This window comes from Pygoscelis adeliae, unplaced genomic scaffold (genome assembly GCF_000699105.1).
Source record: "Pygoscelis adeliae isolate BGI_AS28 unplaced genomic scaffold, ASM69910v1 Scaffold26, whole genome shotgun sequence".
In the NCBI taxonomy this organism is placed as follows: Eukaryota; Metazoa; Chordata; class Aves; order Sphenisciformes; family Spheniscidae; genus Pygoscelis; species Pygoscelis adeliae.
The window spans coordinates 4840069-4864035 of record NW_008825104.1 but is presented as its reverse complement, the minus strand read 5'-3'; the positions used below and the strand labels follow the sequence as shown (position 1 = coordinate 4864035).

Sequence of the window (23967 nt, the reverse complement as noted above, 5' to 3'; positions counted from 1 at the left end):
GTTCAGCCATCTCCAGGAAAGCAGGGCTCCATCACGCGTAACGGTTACTTGGGAAGACAAACGCCATCACTCCAAACGTGTCCCCCCCCTCCTTCTTCTTCCCCCAGCTTTATATACTGAGCATGACGTCCCATGGTATGGAATACCCCGTTGGCCAGTTTGGGTCAGCTGTCCTGGCTGTGTCCCCTCCCAGCTTCTTGTGCACCTCCAGCCTTCTCAGCTGGTAGAGCACGAGAAACTGAAAAGTCCTTGACTAGTGTAAACACTACCTAGCAACAACTAAAACATCGGTGAGTTATCAACATTGTTCTCACCCTAAATCCAAAACACAGCACTGTACCAGCTACTAGAAAGGAAATTAACTCTATCCCTGCCGAAACCAGGACACAGGGAAGTCTAAGGATCATCCCTGTTTTGAATAACGTGACTTCTGGTGCATCGAGTTGAGATGATTGACAATATTTTAGTCTATGATACTTCTCTGCAGTGCATCTTGCTACTAAGTTCTGCTTGAGTCTGGTCATTCTGAATCTGGCATTTATTACGAATAGCCCCCGGTCCTGACAGCAGTGGTTCAATTTAGATTCCTAGTTAAAACCCCTTGAAACCCATACAATGTGCTTGCTTCTTAGTTTGTCACTTCTTGTGCTTTAATACAGCTGCAAGAAATAGTTTAAAATGTTAAGTTGGTTAAATTGAAGTATCATGCTGGACAGCTGCTCTTAAACCCTTTTGAAAGTCTCACTCAGTAATAGCTTGAACTACAACTACCTTCTTTCTTCTTCTAGCGTCTTTCTTCTAACCTTTTCTGAATATACAGTTTGTCAAGGTATTGCCTGGTTTTGTGTTTTCTTGCTTTTGTGCATGAGATCCTAGTTCTTTATGCCTTTAATGTGTTTTATCAATGAAATACATGAACAGACCTGTGAGTTAGGAATATTAAGTTTAATCAGCTGTATAATGTTGAGTAATGGTGGGAATGTGAGATGGTTATGAACAGCAGTAACTGCAGTTGCAAAACTCATGTTCCTGTGTTGGGTCCTTGCATATATGCTTGTCTTAGTGAGCTCTTGTCCTTTCTAATTAGCTTGATGTTTGGCTGACTGGATCCTGCCCTTGACCATAGCTGGGGATGCTCTGAGTTTGTATTCAGCAGCACTCTAACTTGAATAACATGTTCATTAAATTCCAGGGTTTGCAGCTTGGACATGAAGTACTGGCAGACAGACATTCTGCTGGGATTAGATCTAAGAAATAAGAGAGTTGTGCAGCTATAGTGTGTATTGAAGTATTCTATACCTTCTAATGTACGTGGTTTCTTATAAATAACTTCCTCCTTAAGCTGTTCATACAAGGGCTGAAGTTAAACTGGGGTTTTGTTGTTTGTGCTCTCTATTGAGACAATTTTATTGTTTACTACATAGTAAACAATAGCCCTAGTTTCAGCTTTCTCTGGGGTCAAATATGAAAACTTTCTTCCTTTTTTAAAAATAAAAATCACAGTGGGTTGACTGATCTTGCTTTTACTTTTTTTTGTTCTGTATAAACACTTTAAGGGCCTTTTGTGTTTAACTTGCTATGGAAAACAACCTTGCTTTGTTTTTAAAGTGCAATGTCTATTTTTATTTTTCTGCTTGGTTCTCTTGCACACCAAGATTGTTCCAGGGAAAAGGAACAGGACTTAAACTTATAACTTCTGATGGTTTTTTGTTGTTGTTTTTTACTAGGTTTTTTTTTTTTTTTTGATACCAGCTCCCAAAAGGTAATTCTGTAAAGCTTTTCAGATTAGCAAGATCTTCGTTTTAAGTAATTTTTGAAGCATTAAAAATGATTTACAGTCTGATATGGTAAGGTCCAGTTCATTGGTTCTATCCCCCAAACTCATAACCAGGCAGCACTCACGGGTTTTGCTGAATGGATAGTATGCTGTAAAGTCTAATAGTTAGCAAAAAAATCAGACTTTATCCTCAACTTCATAGAAATCAGGTTTGAAATACAGATTTGGAATAAATGCCTGTCTCTTTTTAAAAAAACAAAACAAACCACCAAAAAACAACACCACCACCACCCCCCCGCCAAATCCTCAAATTATATTATTACATTACTAACACTTGTCTCTCCTTGGTTTTTTTTAGATGATTGCAAAGGGAAAAAATGCTTCTGAGCTGTTTCCTGCTGTTGTGAAGAATGTTGCCAGTAAAAATATTGAGGTATTCCTATAGCTCATTAAGCATACTGTTATGGAAGATCTGTTTATGAAAATTTTATCTAATTGTATCTGACTTCAACAAAACCCATAAAACCTCTAGTGTATTTTTAATAGAATTTCTCAGGGTTTAATTTCAGTGACAGCATTATGGTAATAGTTTAATGTGTAAATAAAGTAAACCTACTGGGTGATTTGGAGGGAGGAATAACAACTACTTGCATTTAAAAATTTGATTGAGTAGAGAAGGTTTGTGGAAGTACCTGGTGGTAATTCTGAGAAAAGGTACTGTAGTTTACTTGAGGTGTGGTGCTGCTTGCAAAATTTGGGTAGGGATTGTGCTACTATTTGAAGACTTCTATTGCAGATCAAGGCTGAGAGGTAGGGGTTGGATAAAGTTTTCACTGTTCTAATCATGTAGTGTATTTATAAAAGGAGTATCTCAGCATTAGGATTGTAGAGTGAGATCACTTTTAACTCAGTTAAACAAGTCTTTGTATGAATTCATCGTTAGACAAAATGTGATGTTACTAATGAAGTATGTTTAAAATAATTTTTTGTTTCACAATACTTAAATGTTGGTTCTTTTGATAACTTAGTTTAGAGAATTTGTTTAATGCTTTATTAATGTGAATGCCTGTGATTCCAGAAGATTACAGAAAAGCTTTCAAATCTCAGAATCTTTTGGAGACATGTGACTATTGGTGGGGAGGGATAGCTCTCATCTTGAGCAGGGAAGACCTTTTTGCTAATATGTAGTGTAATCTCAAATCTTTGAGTTACTTTTAGTTTTGCAAGACATGGAGACTTTAAAGCAAAGTCATACATGCATCTTGGGAATATGCCCTTACTCATTTATTTTGTATGAAGAACTATGAAAGGAGTATATGAAGGGGTAGACAAGAACAATTTAAACTTCCTATAAAAGCAGCTGATGAAGAACCTGAGTCAGAATCATCTGTGGTAGGAGTTAATTTCTTGGCAGAAGTTGCTTGACTAATTTTATTCAACTTGCACTAAATTGTGTGACTTTTAATTAAAAGAAGATGTGTTTAATAATTGTTTTCAGGATTTCCATAGATGATAACAATAGGAGAAATGTAAGGTTTTCTTTCAGGCTATTTACCATCCATTTTATTTTAGCAGCGTATGTGTCTGTTCTTGCCCCAATATCAGGTGTTAGACACACAAAGTAGCTTGCTTCTGTATCTTTTTTTCTCATAAGAAAGCAAGAAAAAGAAAAAACATCCGTCTTGGACTAGTGAAAAATCAATTTTCCAGGAAGTTAAAAAATGGAGAATGCATTCAACTATGATGTGTTTAATCCATAGGCTTACTATGTGGCTCGAGGAAACCTAAAGCAGCATCTGCATTAAAGTTGTGCAACCAGAGGTTTTATAAAAAAAAGTTACTCTGATGCTCACTACCAGTACTATGCATACACTGTCAGCTCCAGTGGAGAGGTGTCAGAGTTATGGTTGACTTGACAAATGAGATTTGGATGAAAATAACATCTGTAAGTTTCTAGTTCCAGACTGCCTAGTGACCAACAGGCATCAGTTTGAGGGAGGCAGAGTGAGTGTGCAATGATGTGAGTTACTTCCTACTGCACAGGATCATAATTTTGGAAAAATGCAGGAAATAGTGGTTTGAAGCATTGGGTTTTAGGAAGAGAAGTCAATTGAATGTGTGCCTCCAATTCTTCCCTCCTCTCCTGGAAATACGTGCTTCAGCCTCTATTATTAATGGGAACAAAAAGTTGCTTTTTCCCTGGTTTATGGCACTGAAGATTATATTTCCTGCAATGATGACTTCAGCAAACTCCTGTCTCTCTAATGTGCTGTGATACAGCAGGTCACGGATAAGTCTGTTTTCTTCCTTGTTTTACATGGATGGGTAGTAATAGTCAAGTTTAAGTCTAATTTTAGCTTTAAAGAAGTTATTCTTATTTAGCTACTACTTCAAAATTTTGTTTTTTCCACTCTTTGAAAGAATGCATATATTTGGCTGAGGCCAAATACTAAGCTCTGGTAAGTCAAGGAGGCATAAGTGTGCAAAGAGTCTTTGAGAACTTATTGTACTAAAATAACTTTAGAAATTGTAACTGTACTTTTAATAATAGGTGATAAAAGGAAATGGAACAAGGAATCATACTTAAACTAGTTAAATGTTCTCTTCCTCTTTAACTTGTGTTTATGAGTACTCTAAGTCCAATTTTGAACAGAGATACCTTGCACCAAAGAGGAGTGCCTTGAACAGTGTTATTCATCTTGAGTGCTTTTAACTGTTAGGGCTGGAGAGGCAAGACTCCCCCAGCTCCAGGCTTCCAGCTCAACCAGTAGTGAGGCTGGGAGTGTATTCCTGGCAGGTGTGCACACACATTTTGTGTATACACACACACACACACACACAAAGAAATAAGTGTGTACAGAGGCAGCCATGTAAATTGACACAGAGTATTCACATGAACACAAACAGCACCAGCAGCTTGGCAGTTCAGGTTGAAGGGCTGCTAGTGGGAATGTACATGTATGTACATATGTACAATGTGGATCCATCCAACAGCTGGCTAGCCCTTGGATCCTAGTCTCCCCTGTTGCTGGCACCTGGACATATGAGCCCCTGAGGCTGCAGCCCTATTTCAGTTGCTGGTACAAACTGCTGTACACATATGAACACATGTAAACCAGGGCTCCTCTGGTCACCCAGTAGCTACCTCCTCGTGGTCTTGCCCTTAGACACAGGTGTGTGCACATGTGCGCACACACAACTGGACCAACTCCCCTGGTCCTCTGCTAGCACAACCCCCTGTGGTTATGCCCTTAGAGAGATGCACACACACATGGTTCTTGCCCCTAGAGACCCACAGACCATCTGGTTTCTCTGGCAGCTGGATGGGACTCCCCTGCTCTATGCCATAGCCAACTCCTCCTGTGGTCTCACCCTTAGATGCCCACACCCTTACCTACCTCCTTCCCAGGCCACTTCACCTATTTGCCAGCTAGTGCTGCTTGATCCACCGGTACACCTGCACCCATTCCAGTCACTGGCACAACAGACGCATGGGCTTGTGCTTGGTTTCACATACTCCAGTCTCTTCAGTTGCTTGCACCCATGCTCATGGGCCCTCTGGCCTGTGGTCCCAGCCTAGGTGCTGGCAGCCCTACCCTCACTTGTTCCAGGTGCTGGCCACCATGGACATAGGGGTCCCTATGACTTGCGGTCCTGTTCCAGTTGCTGGAGTTGCACTTAAGTCCCCTCACTCTGGTATCTCTAGTTGCTGGTGCACAGGGGCCCTCCAGCCTGCGGCCTGACTGTAGTTGCTGGCACATACGTGCACCTTCACACTGAATAGCAAGTACCTCACCAAGGAAAATAGTTAAAAAAGGAATTGATATAAAAATACAACAGACTGTGCTGATCAGGTGCAGGGCATGGAAGAGTGGATGTACCAACTGGCAAACTGTTCAGACGTGTCCAGTCATTTTTATCTGCTTATCCCTTTATTTTCTCTGACTTGCTCCTCCCCAGATCACATAGATTCCCCTCGCTTCTCCTTCACTTTGGTTCCTTCCCAAAATATCCCATGATAAATCTTGTGCAATCCTAAAATACTCTTCATCTCTGTCCCATACCTGTACGCAGAAAAGCCCCTCAGTCTGAAAGGTGCTCTGGTGTTGACTCTTTAACACCTGGACATGGGAGCTGAGGCTCCTCTGAGGTGGTCCTGGGAGGGGCCTCACAGGGTGTCCTTTCCTCCGAGTCCTAAATTTGGGTTTCCTTCTACTACTGTGTCTATCTGCACCTCTGGGCTGATGGTACCTGTCACGGGCTTGGGAGAAGCTAGGGCAGGGTATTACTTGCAAACACCCCTCCACCCTCCCTTATCTCTCTGTGCTCCTTTGTGGGGGTGCAGGCAAGGTTTTGTCACATTACCTAACATGAATTAGCAGAAGCCTTTCACTGTTTGTATTTTATGGGCCTTTCCCTGTCTTTTAAAACAAACAGACAGTTACGTGAATTCACACGTCTTCCTCTATGCTGTAGTTAAAGTTCCCTCATTACTTATTTTTCCACCATTTAGTGCTAACATATTTGTGCAGGAAGAGACTGTTAAACTGAAGAGAGATCAGGGCATTCAGTAAAGCCAGCTGACTAATTTCTTTTCTTTATCAAGGTTAGTTAGATGACAAGTTTAGGTCATAATGCAGCTATACTGACAGCCATCTAGTTAGGACTTAGGGGTCTCAGAAGCCTTTATCGCGGTCCAGTTTTTAGGATGTTTTTGAAATGATGAGAAATTACTGGGTTAAGTCAGATTCTCGGTACATTAAATCCTGATACTGTTTTCTGGAAATGTTTTGCCAAATTTTTCCCTGTCCTTAAGAATTCTTATACAAATTGCTACAACGCAGTAGCATAAAATACATCCATTATCTGAGTGACTTTGTATCCAAGTGACTTTTCTGCCCAGAAATGGCTGTTTGTTTTTTTTTTAATCAGAGCTGAATGCTCTGATACAGGGAAATGGAGGTGAAGAAGCAGTAGAATGCGTTCATTTGTTTTAAGAGAAGCAAAGGGCATCTTATTGTTTACAGAAGTGCCTTGTGATTTTTGTTTTTGTAAGTGCACACTGACCTCAACTTGATTATGTGCATCATGTCATGGATGATAAGGATACAAAAAGTGACCTAATAAACAATTGGTGGTATAGAACAAAAATAAGTCTTAGTCAATAACTCATGGAGTTTGATGTGCTTATATTGATAAACTAATTAAACAAATCTGCCTGTGTTCCTCAAGCCTAATGTGCCCCTGTTATGATTAGTTTTATAGAAAGGAGTATTTTAACATTGAATGAAGGTAAATAGTAGAAGAATAGTGTAGTCACGAAGCCCTAAGTGCTTCCATTTCTAGTCACAGAGTGGTTTCAAGGAAAGGAGGCTTTCTTTGCACACCTGCAGTCTTTCAGTGCGTAGGCCTCTTGTGGTCAATGTTGATTGCTGCTTGTCTATAGCTGAACAACAAATAATTTAGTATGGTGTAACCTTCTGTGATTTAATATTATGGTTTTTGCCAGAATTAGCACAAAGATACATCTTCTGATAGTAACAGTAATTATAGCACAGCTGTAGTTGAGGGTCTTTCAGAATTTTCCATTATAAACCCCAATAGTCAGTTTACAACTCAAATGCAAAAAATGTTTTCACTGCTTCCTGGGCATACAGTGGCCATGAGTGGGTAAAGTGAACTAAATTGAATACCCTCCTCCCCCAAAATCATACTGAGGTTTTCTTAATCTTTGAACATTGTATCCTTTGTAGTATGCTTATGTTGGCTACATCTTTTGAATGCTTGTAGTCAGGCAAAGGTGGATCTAATACCCTTTGCTTTTGTCCAAGATATAATCAGAAGTGCTCTTTTAATCAGATTTAAATAGTGTAAGTTACCATACTTCAGGTGGAAGTTATATTGTCTTTCACATGTGTTAAAGTAATTGATCTTGAATTTCAGGGTAAAGTAAAATGGGCTTGTTGAAGTCCTTGGCTATTGCAGTTTAACCTGTTTTCCAAAGGAAAAAACATGAGGAGTGGTCAGTTGCCACATGTCAACTTCTTGGATTATTCAAGTCTTTATTTACTAGTTGATAATATAAAGCAGCACTTTGTGTTATTAGTCTTCATCTGAATGTATCATTAATTAGGTAATATTGCAGCACCTCAGGGAGTTTCTAGTAAAAGAATTACAGTAAATCATAAGACGTTTGAGAAGCATGTGAGTACTCCAATGACATATTAACCCTTCCTTCAAAGAAGAAAATGTTGCATATTTTCATCAATCTAGGACTTAGTTTTATAGAATTCTAAAACTTTCTGATAATGATGTTCATTGTGTTTTTCTTTTCAGATAAAAAAGCTTGTATATGTTTATCTGATGCGTTACGCAGAGGAGCAGCAAGATCTAGCATTATTGTCCATCAGTACTTTCCAGCGTGCTTTAAAAGTGAGTGACTACTAAACATTTCGTAGATAATTCTGAGCTGTTATCACAAAAATAAAAATATCTGTGTAAGTGTAGTCTGGTAAACTAAAGCAGGTAAATATCTGCAGCTGGTAAAGTAGTTTCAACTTATGTCATTGACAAAGTTTTTTGTGCTACCACAAACCTTGTGAAACAGCTAAGCTTGCATGAAATAAAATTACTTCATTAAAGAAAAGCAGCAGATTGGTGCTCTCAAATTCACATGCCCAGCATTTAATTTCTGGAATGCCTTTTCTCTTTCCAAGGTAGCTTATGTATGTAGAAAGACCTTGTTATTACCCTGAACCACCTGTGTTTCTTTTAGTTTGTGTGAAAGATCCTTGTGTATAACGGAGAATTGGAACATAAGGAAGATAGTAGTACTTAAATTAAAATATTCAATGTGTTTCACATACTACTTTTTCATTAAAAGCACTGAAGAAATAGCATTTTATACTGTTTCGTTTCAAATTCAGATCACAATGGGGAATGGGATTAGAGAACAAAGATTGGGATTGCCTTTGGACTGTGACCGTGGAGAAACAAAAGATTTATTAAGTCTCTGTCCTTGAATTTGGCCAGTTTTTATAATAAGAGAAGGTTGGGTTTTTTCTTTTTTCTTGTACTCTTCTTGTAAGGCTACTCTAGGTTCATAATTAATTTCTGTTGTGTCACTGACCCAGACCTTGCATCATCTTGGAAAGTGTTGCAATCAGAGCACCAGGTGTGCAACTGTCAGAGCATCCCACAACTGACTAGAGAGCTTTCTGCCCCTTTCCTTCCAGTTTTTATCTCAATGTCATGTGTACTACCTTTACTATCTGTGACTGCCATGAAAAGCTAAAATTCAAATGACTTTGTATCCTATGTTTTTAATGAGATCTGTGTACAGTGAACACTTCTCACAGCATAACTTCTTAAAAGCTGTGGATAGTGGGAACAAAAGGAGAGGGGATAACTCAAGTGTTGTGGCTGTGAGTAGCTCAAAAAGAAGTGGTGGTGAGGCAAGGAGGTAGACTCCAAGCTAGCTGAGATTTGCAGCAACTAAGGTAAAATTAGTAAGCCTGCATTGAAGATAGGCAAATGTAATTAATTCTCTCTGTTCATTTTTTGTAACACTTTGTTTCTGGTTCTGTAATGAAGATTATAATTCGGCTTTTATGTGTGGAGATTTTTTCTCCCTCTTTAGAAAGAACTTTTTAGGGTATTCTAAACTTGTGTGATTGGAGATGAGCTTTGCAAACTCTGATAAGAACAAGTTGTTTTTCCAAAAGCTGTCAAATTAAGTGCTTTCACCATCCAGATACTTATTACTTAGAAGCTACTAAGATGTAGGAATTTTGAGGGCTTAGATGAACTGATCATTAAGTGATACCAGTCTGAAAACCCATGTTGCCAACTTTCAGTCCTTGGGAGAAATGTTCTTTGGGAAGTGCCCTTCTGGCAGACAGCACACTGAATCAATGCTGCTGCAATTTCAGTTTGCTAGATTTTAGAGGATTTAGTACTCAATTAAGCAACATTTTTCCTATGTGTCCCAAGCCCATGATTAATGGACGAGGTTTGCTTAACAGTTCCTCCAAATACAGACATTTTGTGCTATTGTTGGATCTCTAGGCTAACCCTAGCGTTATAAAAGGGGAGCAAGTACTGGGATGAAAGAAGGGAGGTTAGGAAATAGAAGAAAGTCTCAAAACATTTAGCTTAATATTTTGATATGTTCGTAAGAAAATTCATTTTGTTACTGGCTTCAGTTTATATCTTTCAGTAAAGCATAAAATGGATGTGTTGCCAAGAACTTGAGTGGGAGTGTTGCAACTGAGAACCACACTTTCATTTGACAGTTCTTACATTTAAGTAATAAAACTGAGCTAGGTGTGTTTTTCAGAATACCTGAATTCCACTTGGATTGCAGAAAATGTTTCAGTTCATGCAATAAAATATTAGTCTTTTTTATCCATCATTCCCATATTTTGCTTGGGAAAGTGAATTATATTAATGTTTTCCTTTGCCAGATTTCCAGATTTTCATAATGTTTCAATGTTTTCTTTCTTACTTTCTTTTACTTTGGTTGTTGAAAGTTTCTTCTGTGAAGTTTGGCACATTTTCTTATTAGTGTGGCCTTAGCTTGCAAGCCTGACTGATAGATAGATTTACAGGTTTTAATGTGCGGTCACTAATTAGTGTAAACACTGCAGAGAATTTAATGATGCATTTCTGCACTATCTTATTTTATTTCTCCCCTTCTCTCTCATTCTTTAGGATCCTAATCAGTTAATCCGCGCAAGTGCTTTAAGAGTTTTATCCAGTATCCGTGTCCCAATTATTGTTCCTATTATGATGCTTGCTATTAAGGAAGCCTCTTCTGATTTATCTCCTTATGTGAGGAAGAATGCAGCCCATGCAATCCAAAAACTGTACAGGTAGGTGATTCTGACAAATACTGAAAAGCAATTTTAAGATAGTTGTGGGCTTTGTTTATTAAGGCTACTGGGGGGTTTGTGTGTCTCAGGTATATATCAGATCCATTTCTTAAAAAGTATGAAGTGTGTGTAGACAGTCCGTCACTCAGCTGATGTGGTTGGAATTCAGACAAGTCTCTTACTTGCCTAGAATAACAGGATAACTATGAAGAGGTACAAAAAGAAACTGATACACTATCTTTTGTTTTTAATATACTGGTTATTGTCATCTGTGTAGCAACTATTTTGATGGGTATTCTCAGAATTGAAGATTTGTGTTTGGCATCTGTATCTTTCATCCCGAAGGCATTTGCTGTAGTTTGCAGTACAGGTGACGAATGAATACTAACTTGTAGAAATTTTATCTATGCAAATCCAAATCTTCCTCTTCCCTCTTCAGAAATTCTTGTTGTAGAAGAGTTCTTATGAAGAGATGGGTACTGGTTTACACAGGTGGACGCAACAGAACCTGTACCCTTCCAAAACAAAGGCAGGCATTTATTCTACTACTTATTTCCCTTTTATTTCGCCAATGCCAAAAAGAGGAGGGTGTTAGGGGTTCCGATTCAGGTAGCCTGAGGCTGCTGCAGTTCCATGCCCCCTCAGACCAACCAGTAGTGAGACTGAGCATGTATTCCTAATGGGCACCTACACACGCATATACAGCACACATGCATGCAGCCAGCTATACAGATCAGCACAGACAGAAAACAGCACTCAGGCAGGCAAAAGCAGCACCAACAGCCTTATCCTGTTGCACATTCTGGCTGATCAGGATGCAGGCCTGTTAGTGGACCTATAGATGTACAATATGGATCCCCCAGTAATGATCCTAGATGCTCAGTCTTTCCAGTAACTGCCTTTGGATCCCCAGTCTCCCCAGTCGCTGGCACTGGCACATACAAGCGCACAATGCTTGCAACCCCACTGCACTTGCTGTTACAGACCCCCTCAGTCAGACACACACATGCCTCCACCTTTTCACTCAAACACTGTGAATCCCAGAGTAGCTGGATTGAGACACTCAGACTACGCAGTAACTGGCCCTTATATCCCCTTGTCTCCAGTTGTCTCCCATTGCGTGGAGAGAAACAGAGAGACTGAGACACACAAATGGGTATCTCAGTCAACCTCCAGACCTTAGAGTCTTCTCCAGTAGTTGGCCTGGATGCCCTGGTCCTTCTGGTAGCCAGAATCTCCAGTTGTCTCACTCAGAGACACACATATATGTCCAGCCCAGACCTATGGCTCCACTTTGATACCAGGCTTCCTAAGCCACCTAGTCTGGCTTGATATTCTCTAGCAATCACACACTGACAATACATACTTGCTCTGGTTGCTGGTACTGCAGTTACTGGGGTCCCTATAACCCATGGCCTGATGCCAGTTGCTGGAGCTTAGACCTCCGTATCACACATACACACAGAATAGAGATTGCCTCACCCAGGAGAATAGTTAGAAATAGTTTAATGAGAAGACAGAACAGACTGTGGTCATCAGGTGCAGAGCATGGCCAGACAAGTGTGCTGAGCAGCAAAGCGTTTACATACAACTGACTCCTTTTATGCACCTATCCCTCTATTTTCCTATGCTTGTTCCTCCAGAAATCATCTAGATCCCTCCCTTTCCCTGCCTTTCATTTCTCCCGTAAATATCCCATAGTAAGTCTTGTACAATCCTAAAATGCTCTTTCTGGCATTGCATAGTAAGTCTCATAGCCCTGTAGCTAGTAACACCCCTAAGTCTGAAAGGTGCTCTGGAGAGCCTCTCTAAGTCATGATAGGTTTATTTCAGGACCATAAGGCTGATGGCTTTTCTGTGGCAGCCCTACGAAGAACCTGGGCAGGGGCTCCTTCCTTCTGGTGATTTTTTTTTTTTTTTTAAATTATGAGCTAAGTGCTCTCATGTGATGGCCCTGGGAGTAGCTGGGTCAGGATGTTATTGGAGTTTCCCCCACCTCTGTACTCCTCTGTGTGCAAACAAGCATTTTATCATATAACCTAATAAGAGGGAATGGATTTTAAGTCCCTTCCTGCTATTTGAGAGGTTTATTTTTTGTTAGCATCTGGTTCCAGCACACAAGACTTTTTGGCCTGAATTATTCTCCATACACAGAGTGTCCTCTGATTTCCTGATAGTATCAAAACTGTTTGGAGGAGGTTGGCAGTAATGGTTTGTTACTGCCAGCAAGGCACAGCAGTATATGGACAGCAGGCTATTCCATGTAAATTTAACTTAAATTGGTGCTTCCATTTCTTCTCTTCATGACAGGCAAAGTTTATTTTACTAGTCCAGATTAAAGAGCTTATTGGTGATTGGTGCAGAACTGGAAGATGCTGAAATCTAACTTGATTACTAAAAAACTTTTTATCCATAGAATCATAGAATCATTAAGGTTGGAAGAGACCTCCAAGATCATCGAGTCCAACCGTCAACCCAACACCACCATGCCCACTAAACCATGTCCCTAAGTGCCTCATCTACATGTCTTTTAAATACTTCCAGGGATGGTGACTCAACCACTTCCTGGGCAGCCTGATCCAATGTTTAACCACACTTTCAGTAACATCTTTCATCCAATCTCCAGATATGATTGCATCTTCAAATATAGCTTTTATTTTTTTTCTTATCTCTGGTTCTTATAGTATCCTATACTTTTATGATGTCAGTAGCAAGATTTTGAAATCATCCTTGCAAATACCATAAAAAGGTATTTTTTATGGTAAAAAATACAGCACATGGTAAAAAATACAGCGGCACTATCTGGAGAAACTGGCCTCACTCCCTTCTAGTTTCCATGAATTCCTGACTGGTAGTAAAATGGATGTCTAGCTCACATAGCAAAGGAAAACTCAGGAAACTAATGTTCTATAAAGGTTTCCTTAATGGTTTAGAGGGCCTGTACATCCTTCATAAGTTTTCACTTCATGCAAACATCCTGGGCATCATAATGCAAGTTTTCAAACTGCTGTAGCTGCAAATTCCACCTTACCTGGACTAGAATAAGCTTCATGGTTACTTGTCAGTGGAGTTGTAACTAACAGTTGTTTCCTTGGTAGTAGGATTTGGGAACTGCTTATAGAAAGCATGTGAACTTCTGTTGTCACATTTTCCAAATTTACTTGTACAAATGCTATATCTGATAGCACTGGTTTACCACAGGACCAAGGGAGAGAGCGTAGTTTTCTGGATCACTTGAAGAAGCAGCAGTACTGGGAACTGGTGAAGAGGCTATCAAATTAACCTGTCCAGAGGCAGGCCCAGTTGGCTTGCCTGCAAATAAGAGTCTTTAACAGGCAATCTCAGCGGATGTTTCAATAAGGGTCATGACTGGTAGCTCCACAATTCAGTGATACAGATCATATACTGGTGGCACGGCTGTCTTTTGGCCTATTTGTAATGAGCAAGTAATTTCAGAAGACTCACTCTGAAGTTGGTCAAAATCAGAATTCTGGAGGGGATGGATTTTTGATGTGAAGATCAGTCAACAGTTTACATACTCTCCTACATCTAATTACTCCATCTTCTGTGAGCATTTGAGTAAGAAGTAGTAACCTTTTTTTTCTAATAGTGCCTGTATGCTGCATTTACTTTTTGGTTTCTATGATTTCTCTACCTGTCTGATAGTCCTGTAGTTCAGTTAGTGCTCCAGTCAGACTTCTGGATGCAGGTTCGATACTCCAGTCTTCCTTGCGTTTAGTGTCATGGTGTTTGGATGGATGTCTGATCTAGAAGAGCTTGTTCATTAGTGGTTCAATCAATCCTAACAGCAGGAAGCTTACGTATCAAACAAAAGATTTCAGGCATAGTGTGAACAGCAACATTTGTACCCAATGCAGTCAACATTGCCAGGTACATGGGAGTAATTTTGTCATTGAAAATGTCAGACCTCCTGCTTATTTCACTTAGAGTGCATTTCAAAGCTATTAGTATCTTCTGTCTATCAATAGAAAACTCTACGGTGTACTTGCATCTACTTGCAGCGAGATTTGGAAACTGACTTTTCACTAGTATTAATATATTCCATACTATTACTAGTAGATACCATAATGAGAGCAGATCATTCTGAGCTCTTTAGCCTGTTCTTTTATTTTGTCTTCAAGAATGCCACCTTCCTTCTCTAAAACATCAGGAAAGAGGAGGGGGAGGAATGTGAATTCAGTTACCAGAGCCCTTACTGAAGATTTTCTTGATCACATAACAAAATTGGTATTTTTCAAAGTTTCTTAGTAGTAAGTGCTCCCTTCGCTCTTTAAATTTTATACCAAATTTTGAAAATTTGAAATAAGGCCTATTAGAAAGACTTTTTTTGGCTTTTCCTCTGAAGATTTCGGTCCTTGGCAGAAGATCCAGTAAACCTTTTTTGACAAAAATAGAAGTTGGAACAAAAGGTGATTGTAAAAGTACTTATGGAACAATGTGCTGTTGCATTGCTTATGCTGATGGTGGCTTCTAACAAAGTTTTGTCATCCATTTAGCATGTTCTAGTATTGCTAGGTATTAGAGCCTTAGTGAAGTAGCATGCAGCTAGATACTCACTTTGTGAATCCGTAGCTGGAAAGGATACACTGTGCATTAGGGCAGTTCATCACTCAGCATTAAAACTGAAGTGTACAGTAACGACCAAATACTTCCTTACTTATCTGTAATTGTATCCACATTGAACTTACTTTTCAAAGGCATAGAACTACACATCTGTATGGCTCTTTATACCTACTTTCTCCTTGTATTTTCTCCTGCCTTGGCTTTGAATTCTTCCATGCTCTATAGATCTATGATGAAGAAGCAGCTGGAATGAAAAGTTGGTCCTTACCTACCTAAGAAGCAAGTTTGGCAATAGTGGATGTTTCTGGCAATTTTTTCTCTGTTCTTTGAATATGAAAAGGATGGTATAAAGAATGTTGTTTGCAACTTTCGTTTTTCCTCTGTTTTTCCTATTTATATAGGACTTAAAGCAGTCTATTTTTTATCAGCTTGCACACCAACTTTGTATAGGTACACTTGAATACAATGTCCAAATTTTTGAGTTCCAATACTTCTGACTAAAATTAGTGGTTAACAAAGTATCTTACTTGAAGTGTTATATTGATAATTAGATAATAAAGGTATGATTCTGCTTTGTCCTGATGTTCATTCACTGCTGAATTAATTCATGCTGAAATTCCCTTCTGCAAAAGCAGTGAGGTCCTTGTGACTTAACATCTGAAGCTCGGTCAAGTTCTCCCTAATGGGTTTGCCTGTATTAACGTTTCTTAAATCCTGAAATTCTTGTGAGTTTAAGTATTAAGATTCTTATAGAACACATGTAAGTGGTATAACATGAAGGTAATCTTTATAATTTAATTTTATACTCTTTCAGTTCTATATTCCATTATTAACTTCATTTTCAGTCAAGTTCTTTTACAATCAGTTCTTTGGAATACTTGATCATTCTGGGAGTGGTTTCTTCAATGCTCTTGGTTCCCAGTTTGTGTCTAAAGGTCAACAAACGTATCCTGTTTAAATTTCGGGTATGTCTGACCAAATGAGTAAAAAGAATTTTTATTTTTCCTTCTAGTCTTGATCCAGAGCAAAAGGAAATGTTAATTGAAGTGATAGAAAAGCTTTTGAAGGATAGAAGTACGGTAAGAAACAGTATGCTATTACATATTAATATATTTTTAAAGAGTTTACTCTGAGGCTGTCGTTCAGCAGTACATAATACATTTCCTAACTCTTGATGATGTGGTTTTATTTGGTTTTTATATATTTTAGGTAGAAGTATCATTGTGTATTTATGGATTATACTATGACTGTAATAGTGACCATCTCCTTTAAGACTGGTAATTTTACTTGCATCATGGTATTCTTAATCTGTTTTTGTTAGCACATTTTTTATGTATGCTTCTTTAAACTTAATTTTGAAAATGAAAGTTATATAATGATACAAATCAGTGTACAAGTGTCTATGTCTAAACAGTTTTTCATTGGGAAATTAGCGAGGTCATTTCAATTTGTTTGTGATACTGTAAGAATAAATTACTTCTGTATGATGCACAGTATGCCTGTTGACATCAGTCTGCCTTGTAGTGTGTACAACTGTTAAACAATGATACTTGCTGTGCACTTGTTTGTTCTTGCAAATATCCCCACTTCCAATCTGGTAAGTAAAACAGATGTTGTAGGACAATTTCTGTAAATTTAACACTCCTGTTGTTGTATTTTGCCTGCCCTGTATAGGTACAGGTTTTCTGTATGAACTCCTGGATGTCTCACAATGGTCTCACACTATATTTTTCTTCCTGTACCCTACAAATAAGTTTCCCAAGTCTAAGCCAGAAAGGTAATTGAGCAAGGAGTCGAAGATAGACTTCAAATAGGAAACAGAGTTGTAAATTAAAACATTCTCATGTTGTTCTTGTTCAGATTACTAATTTAGTGAATGTAGTCCTTTTTGAGTAAGTGAAAGTATTACTAGGTACCAGACAGTGTGTTGCTTCATCTCCTATTTGCCAGGTGTTTTTGTAATACACAGGAATATATTGTCTGTTTGTTCTAGCACAGTCCAGGTGTTCAGGACATAAATGGTGCTGTTCTCTAAAAGACATCTTGCAACTTCCACTGAAGGATTACTGAAGGAGAGCGTGAGAGCTTAATGGCTCAGCAGACAGTAAATCAGTTAGTTCTCCTGACTGCATCTCTATGCTTGACCTGTACTCATTTGTCAGAGGCCTTTGTGCTTCTGTGGAGTTGCCCCCCCTGTGGTTCTTTGTGTATTTTCTTTTCGTGGTTCATACTCTTGGTGTGCATGCAATCTGTGAATGTGAGATTAGATTCTTTATACCTCTGGGGGCATAAAGGCCTGAGAGCCATGTTTGTTTCTTTTTTTTGCTGATGGCAGGAAAATAAAATCCCTGAGTTTCCACTCTTGTTTCCTAGTCCTTATTGCTTATGGTAAATGGCAACTTATCCAACAACTAGTCATTTACACATTAACTTTAACAAAATGTTAGAGGAAAAAAGTATAGAGTAGGTTTGGATCTTCTTTTTCCCCAGCATGCTGATCCTGGAACTTGGAGTTACTTATCCCTGGAAGTATTTAAAAGACGGGTAGATGAGGCGCTTAGGGACATGGTTTAGTGGGCGTGGTGGTGTTGGGTTGACAGTTGGACTCGATCTTGGAGGTCTCTTCCAACCTTAATGATTCTATGATAAGGGGATTAATGCTCATTGCTTAGTATGTGCAACAGTTCTGGTGCCTCTGTGACACTGAATAATAGACACTGTGTTTATGAAGACACCAGCTGAAGCAATAGTCAAAGTTACGCTATTCTGTCAGCACATTCAAGAAGCTAAGAAAGATGGTCTAGAATTGGGTATTCTGGACCTCTTTGGAGACATAATATGGTTAACTGGTGCAACTTTTTCCTCCCTCTGATTCCTCTCAGTCTGTTCCCTAGCAAGACCTGATTCCAGCCTGGGCTGAGACATCTCAGCTTGAGAAGTTTTTACCTTTTCAGGAAGTGATATGAAGAATTATTATTCCAGAAAGGAACCCTGTAAATCTCTCTTCAGGAATCTCTGAATCAAAACCAACTATTAATATGTGCTCTTTCATCCCAGACTCCACAGCTTGTTGTGATCTAAAGTGGATCGGTCTCTAATCCTTGATAGCTTTGGCAAGACCAGTCTAACACAGAAAATATTCACCTTAGGTAGTTACCTTTTGTCATGTTTCACTGAATGTTCCCAGAAAGCCTCCACATTTACTAACAAAAGGTGTGTAGCACACAACTGTTTTATTAGCTGGTAACTCCAATCTGAATAAGTTTATTCTTTGCCTCTAATTGGAGAACACAGCAATTTGCTTACAGTGGAGGAAACAGTGTGCCACTTGTAGCTACTTTTAGCTTTTAAAATTGGAAGAGATGCAGCTGCTTATGGCTGGTGGTCCTTACGTACAGGTGTGTACGTATGTAGCCTATATAGCCTTAGGTTGTCTACTTTTTAAGTCTTATTTAAGCCCCTCTTGGGAAATTTGTGTTAATTTGAATGACCTTTTTGTATTATCTAAGGGAAGCTGAATTTCATACACAGCGTAAAAGAAAAGACTCCTTCTACATGCATAAAGACAAAAGCTTTTAGAAAATATTTTTGCAGTCTTTGTGAAGAAAGTTAAGTTGGGTTTGTTGCCACAGGAATTCTAGAAATGGGTCCGAGCTGTAGAACAACAGCGTTTTGTCATAGCCTTATGAAGCACATGTGTTTGATTAATGGTATTTCTCAGGTTTTTTCAGCTTCTGTTGCCTGTTTGACAGTCATTTAAAATTTGTAGGGTGACAACATGGAACTCAGACCGGAAGTGTTTACTTGACACTAATCTTTGGATTCCTTCAATTTAAATGCACAGAAGCTGTTTCTTTAGGTCAACATTAGCTGTCATCTCCTGGTACTTTTAATCTAATGTCAGCAGATCAGTTTGTTGAGAAAGTGATGGTGTTTTCATTAAATAGTGTCTTTACCAGAGTGGGAGAATCTTAGTGACTTTGGGAGTTGTTGGACATCAGTGGTTCTCCACCGTTTTTACCCTTGATGGAAATGTCAGGTTACTTGTGGCATTTCTGTGTACTTAAGGGCTCATAATCCTTGGACAAGCCATAATGCATTGTATATAATAACTGGATGCGGGAAAATCCACCATGTGATTTTTGTTTGTTTGTTTTTTTGTTCTTATTCCATTTGGTTTTGACATGTTTGGAGGGAGAGTGTAATTATTAACATTAACGATGTGCATAACAGTTGAATGTTGTTCAAGTGATGTTTGAGACTTCGCTTTAATAAAAAGTAAATTTTTACTCATAATTCGTTTATATTCTATAACCATTTGACCTCAAGTGGGGTTTTTGAAATTTTCTGACATAATCTCTACATTAAAGAGATAGAATAGCTACTAAACATAGATGCCTCTAAATTTATGTAAACCAGAATTTTTTCTTAGAGAGAACATGCTATTGTGGATTATTAATGCAGTTTATGTTGCACAGAAAAGGCACAAGGTATTTAAATTAGTCAGAGTCATTTTACATTTGAAATAGCAAAAAACTGTCTGTATGGGAATTCTACTACAGTAAAATTAAGCCATTTTATCAGACTGCATAAAATGTGTTCATTTTTTAGGTCTCAATCAGTAGTAAATTTTAATATAAGCTGAGGTAAGCAAAACTTAAAATAAGCTGAGATTTAACCTTAACCCAGCACTTCATTAAAATTTCTGGTGAGATAAATGAAAGATATCTCTACTCTTTAAGTGACTTAACATGAAGATTCAATTAAAAGCTGAGCTCTCAGTTAATCTAAGATGCAAAATCATCAAGTGCAAACCATCGTTAAGATACCCTCAAGGGTAACTAACTGGGAATTAGAGTGTATCAACAAAGCTGTGATTTTGTGCCAGTGTATTTAATTTTTAAACAGATAACATGTTTACAAGTATTGTTATTATAGAGACTTAAACTCCTAGTTATGTTTTTACCCTTGCTTTACAGGAAAAAGTACCTCAGACTTTGATAAGCAGGTACAAAAGCATGAACACCTGCTCCTTTTATTTTTCTAGTAATTCTAGATAATTGAGCAGCTGACATGATTTTATGTAGAAAAGAAGATAAGAGCATGTGTGCATATTATGCTAAAACGATTTTCTCAGAAAGTAATATAGCTAGTCACGTAGTCATGTGTGAAGGTATAATTGGGTATTTCAGAGGAAACTAGTTCCCTTTTTCTTTTTGGTTGATTCTGTATCACTTCACTTTTTTTTTTTTTTTTTTTTTTTCCATTTACTTAACAAGCCTGATGGTCTAGCTTTTGGGGCATAAGGTTTAAGGCAGGTTTTGTTGCTTAAGTTGCTTTTGGTGTACTGTGAAGGACTGTAGAACTGCATCGTGTTTGTAGCCTGTGTATTTCATAACTCTGTGTAAACAATAAAAATCAAGTTCATTAATGATACTTGAGTTACAACAGTTTAAAAAAAAAAAAATCCATGTTGATAATGAAGAGGAATCATGTCTGTTGTCCAAACCTGTAAAGCAAAAAGAACTTGTGACTTGCATCCCTCAGTCCAAACTAAAGTGTCCCAAAGTGTATGTAAAGCTGCATCTAAAAAAAAAAAAAGGCAGAATGTAGACCTGTAGCGGGGATGTAGTTGTATGGATGCTGGGCATATTAAAAATGTCCAAATTTATCGCAGGTTTCCATATTTAACTTTGATCTGATTTTATTTTGTTTGGGCAGATACCTCTGTTTATAATGGTTTGGAAGTTTTATGATGTTTGTGTGGAAATATAAATGCACGTGCTGCATGATAAAATGAATATTTTTCAGCCCCATCCAGAGAACTGGGTTAGTATGTGGCCACATATTTTGTGCTATGTCTTAGCTGTTGCTATTATAGCTCCTGTTCTGGGACCAGGTAATATACAGAGTGCAGCACTGCTTTTGAACTCTTCTAAGACAGAACAATGTTAGTGAGAAATTTCAAAACATGTTGGCCAGACTTGCAGGTGCTCATTGATTCCCAAGTATGTACTCCTGATGTTGTGTCCCCAGAAACTTCTGTTGTGAAGTAATATGGGAGGGGATAGAGGCAAGTTTTGGGGGAAGACTCACAGTAAATTAGCTTATTGCATGGAATCTGTTTATTGCTAATTAAGATTTATGCTCTTTTCTAAAGGCTAAATTTTCCTTTAGCCTCTGCTTAAATAACATTTTTTTTTCTTTAACAAGAGTATTTTAATCACATTTAAACTACTTCTAATATTTAAACAAATTTATTATGCTGTTCTGGTGTGATAATTTACTCCTAAGTCTACAGATGCAACTTAGTATGAATTCTATTTTGGGGGTGAAAAGACCTTATACAAACGTGTGAGTATTGAGATTTCTTTTGCAGACTGCATGGTTACTAGACGAAGCGCAGATTCTTGCGAAGTGAGACCCTTTAGATTAAAAAAATGATCCTGGGAATTGGTGATGGCTTTGCAATGAAGATCTTGATCTTTTAAACTAAAGCAGTGTATTTGGGGATAATGGGGAAAGAAAGCTGGGCTCTCTACCTTTCAACATTAGGCTTCTGTTAATAAGTTAATATTTTAGTGTAGAACTCACATGTGTGGATAAGACAATGTTTTCTTAACTTAGTCATTTAATGTTGGTGAAAGCTTCACTTTTGTGGAAAAAAATTATGGAGTTTATGCAGATGTTTTATTGTGATAGATCTATTATCCAGCTATTAGAAGATAAATGACTGATCTTTTCCAGTTTCCTTGCCTCCAGAAAATTGAAATAAGAAGGGGAATATCATTTGGGCTATATGATTAGGGCAGGTGGGGTGGCCATTAATTAAAGAGAGAGGAATCTTGGCAGCATAGGCCAACTTGTACTGTATTATCAATCAAACCTCGACGTACTTCTTGTGATGACCCAGCACTCTCAGGTTTTCGCAGCGTTAATTAGAATTCATGACAAAATAGATGCAAGGAAACGTTTTGTACCCTTCATAATTTTATAGAAAATTTATTGTTATTAGAGGAACCATTTGCTTAGTGTGATTTTTTTCATTACCAGCTTGTCAACTAGCATAGATAATCTGGAGAAAATATGAACTCCATAGATTGGGTGTCACTTTTGTTGATGGTTCATGTAGTTTACCTTGGAGCACAGCTAATGGCTGAAGTTCATAGCAACAGCACAGAAAAACGTGGCAACCCGTGGAAGACAAATGAACCATGTTTATTGCTTTAATATAAAAAATACATAAATGGAAAGCAGCATTTGAATTTGATGAGCTCATTGCTAGTTTTGTTGGAGTGATTTATATTTTCTCCTTATACAAAAAGCTACTATTGACACAGTGAGATGGAAATTAACTGACTGTTTTTTGGAAACTGATATTTTCTAGTTTTATATTCTGGTTGGATCATTTTGTTTTAATTCTAAATATTTTTATGGAATGCTGAACATTTAATAAACAAAGATTATTAGCTGTTCCTCTGAAGTTCAGATGTATAGTAGGATCATACTATAGGGGAAACTGTCAACTAGAAAATAATCTCTTATTAAGAAAGCATTAGGAAATTTTCTCAGATAAATCCGTTTGTTAGCAGTGCATTTTCAATCTGTCTTACATTCTCACTTTTTTCCCCCCTTTCAAATGAAAAGCCTAATTTTGGAAAATGCAATAATGGGGAGAGGGGCATGATCTTAAATAGTGTCATGTATGGCAATTCCTGTGTTAACTTGTAAATCTAGGGACTTGCCACAGGAATAAAATGTTGTTCATCCAGTGCGCCTCTTGCATTTCATAGTGCATGTTCAAATTTTTATTAATATCTTTTAAGCGTTTACAAGTGACAACATTCTTCTTGTAAACTTGAGTAGGTGACTGATGTGAATTGAAATAAGTAACTATTTAGAATTCCTGTATTTCAGTATGACTATTTTTTGTATCAGATTGGTGTGTTTTACTCACAGTAACTGAACATTTAAGAAGCCAGCGCCTTTCATAGGATATGTGCTCAGTTTTAAAACATCTAAACTAGTGTTACATGTATTATTTTATGTCAGCTTTCAAACTATATCATATCCAAATGAAAGAGAAATATAGCAAAATGTGTGTGCAGCACTAGTAGCAGTAAAAGGCAAGGGTTTCCACTCCAGAACTACAGTTGGACACCAGCATCTGTGCTGTCCTTCACCTATGAACCTAAAAGGGTATTTTTAAATATTAGGCTGCGACTATTCTTACAGTCATAAATCGATCTGTGTGTCAGTCTCTCTCTCTCCCCCCCCTCCTTCCCTCCTTCCTCTTCTGCCCTTCTATGTCAAACCTCTCAAGAAACCCTATGCTGTCTTGTAGTGTGGAGTAGTAGAATACCCATTAACAAGTCTATGGGACAGTGACCTAAAAAAAAGTCTCTGTGGTCTGACAGTGTCATCCCTTTCTTCTAAAACTTCAGGTCTGTCACACTGTCCTCTGCAGGCTGGCCTTAACTATAGTTCAGAGTTTTGCATCCTGATAACACTGCTTTGCTGCAGGCGAGGTCTAACATATAACTCTTCCCAACCTTCCTCTCTTCCATCCTTAGCTTATCTGGCCTAATTGAATACCTACTCAGAACTGACAGTGGTTTGCCTGGAGTTAACCACTGTCTTCTGCTGAGATTTGAACCCACACCTAAGCATCAACTTGCTGCAGTTTTTAATTACAGAATAGCTTACTGCAGCATGTTATTAAGAAGAAAGTTT

General features: G+C 38.2%; 1 protein-coding gene across 1 annotated transcript in view; it reads left to right on the top strand.

Moving 5' to 3' along the window:
• The window catches only part of AP3B1 (adaptor-related protein complex 3, beta 1 subunit), a 164816-nt gene that overhangs the window by 17486 nt on the left and 123363 nt on the right, over positions 1-23967 (top strand). The window contains exons 3-6 of the mRNA XM_009327253.1: positions 2136-2210; positions 8114-8209; positions 10490-10650; positions 16247-16313. Coding sequence (XP_009325528.1) covers positions 2136-2210; positions 8114-8209; positions 10490-10650; positions 16247-16313 — 399 coding nt within the window. The remainder of the gene's footprint in view (positions 1-2135; positions 2211-8113; positions 8210-10489; positions 10651-16246; positions 16314-23967) is intronic.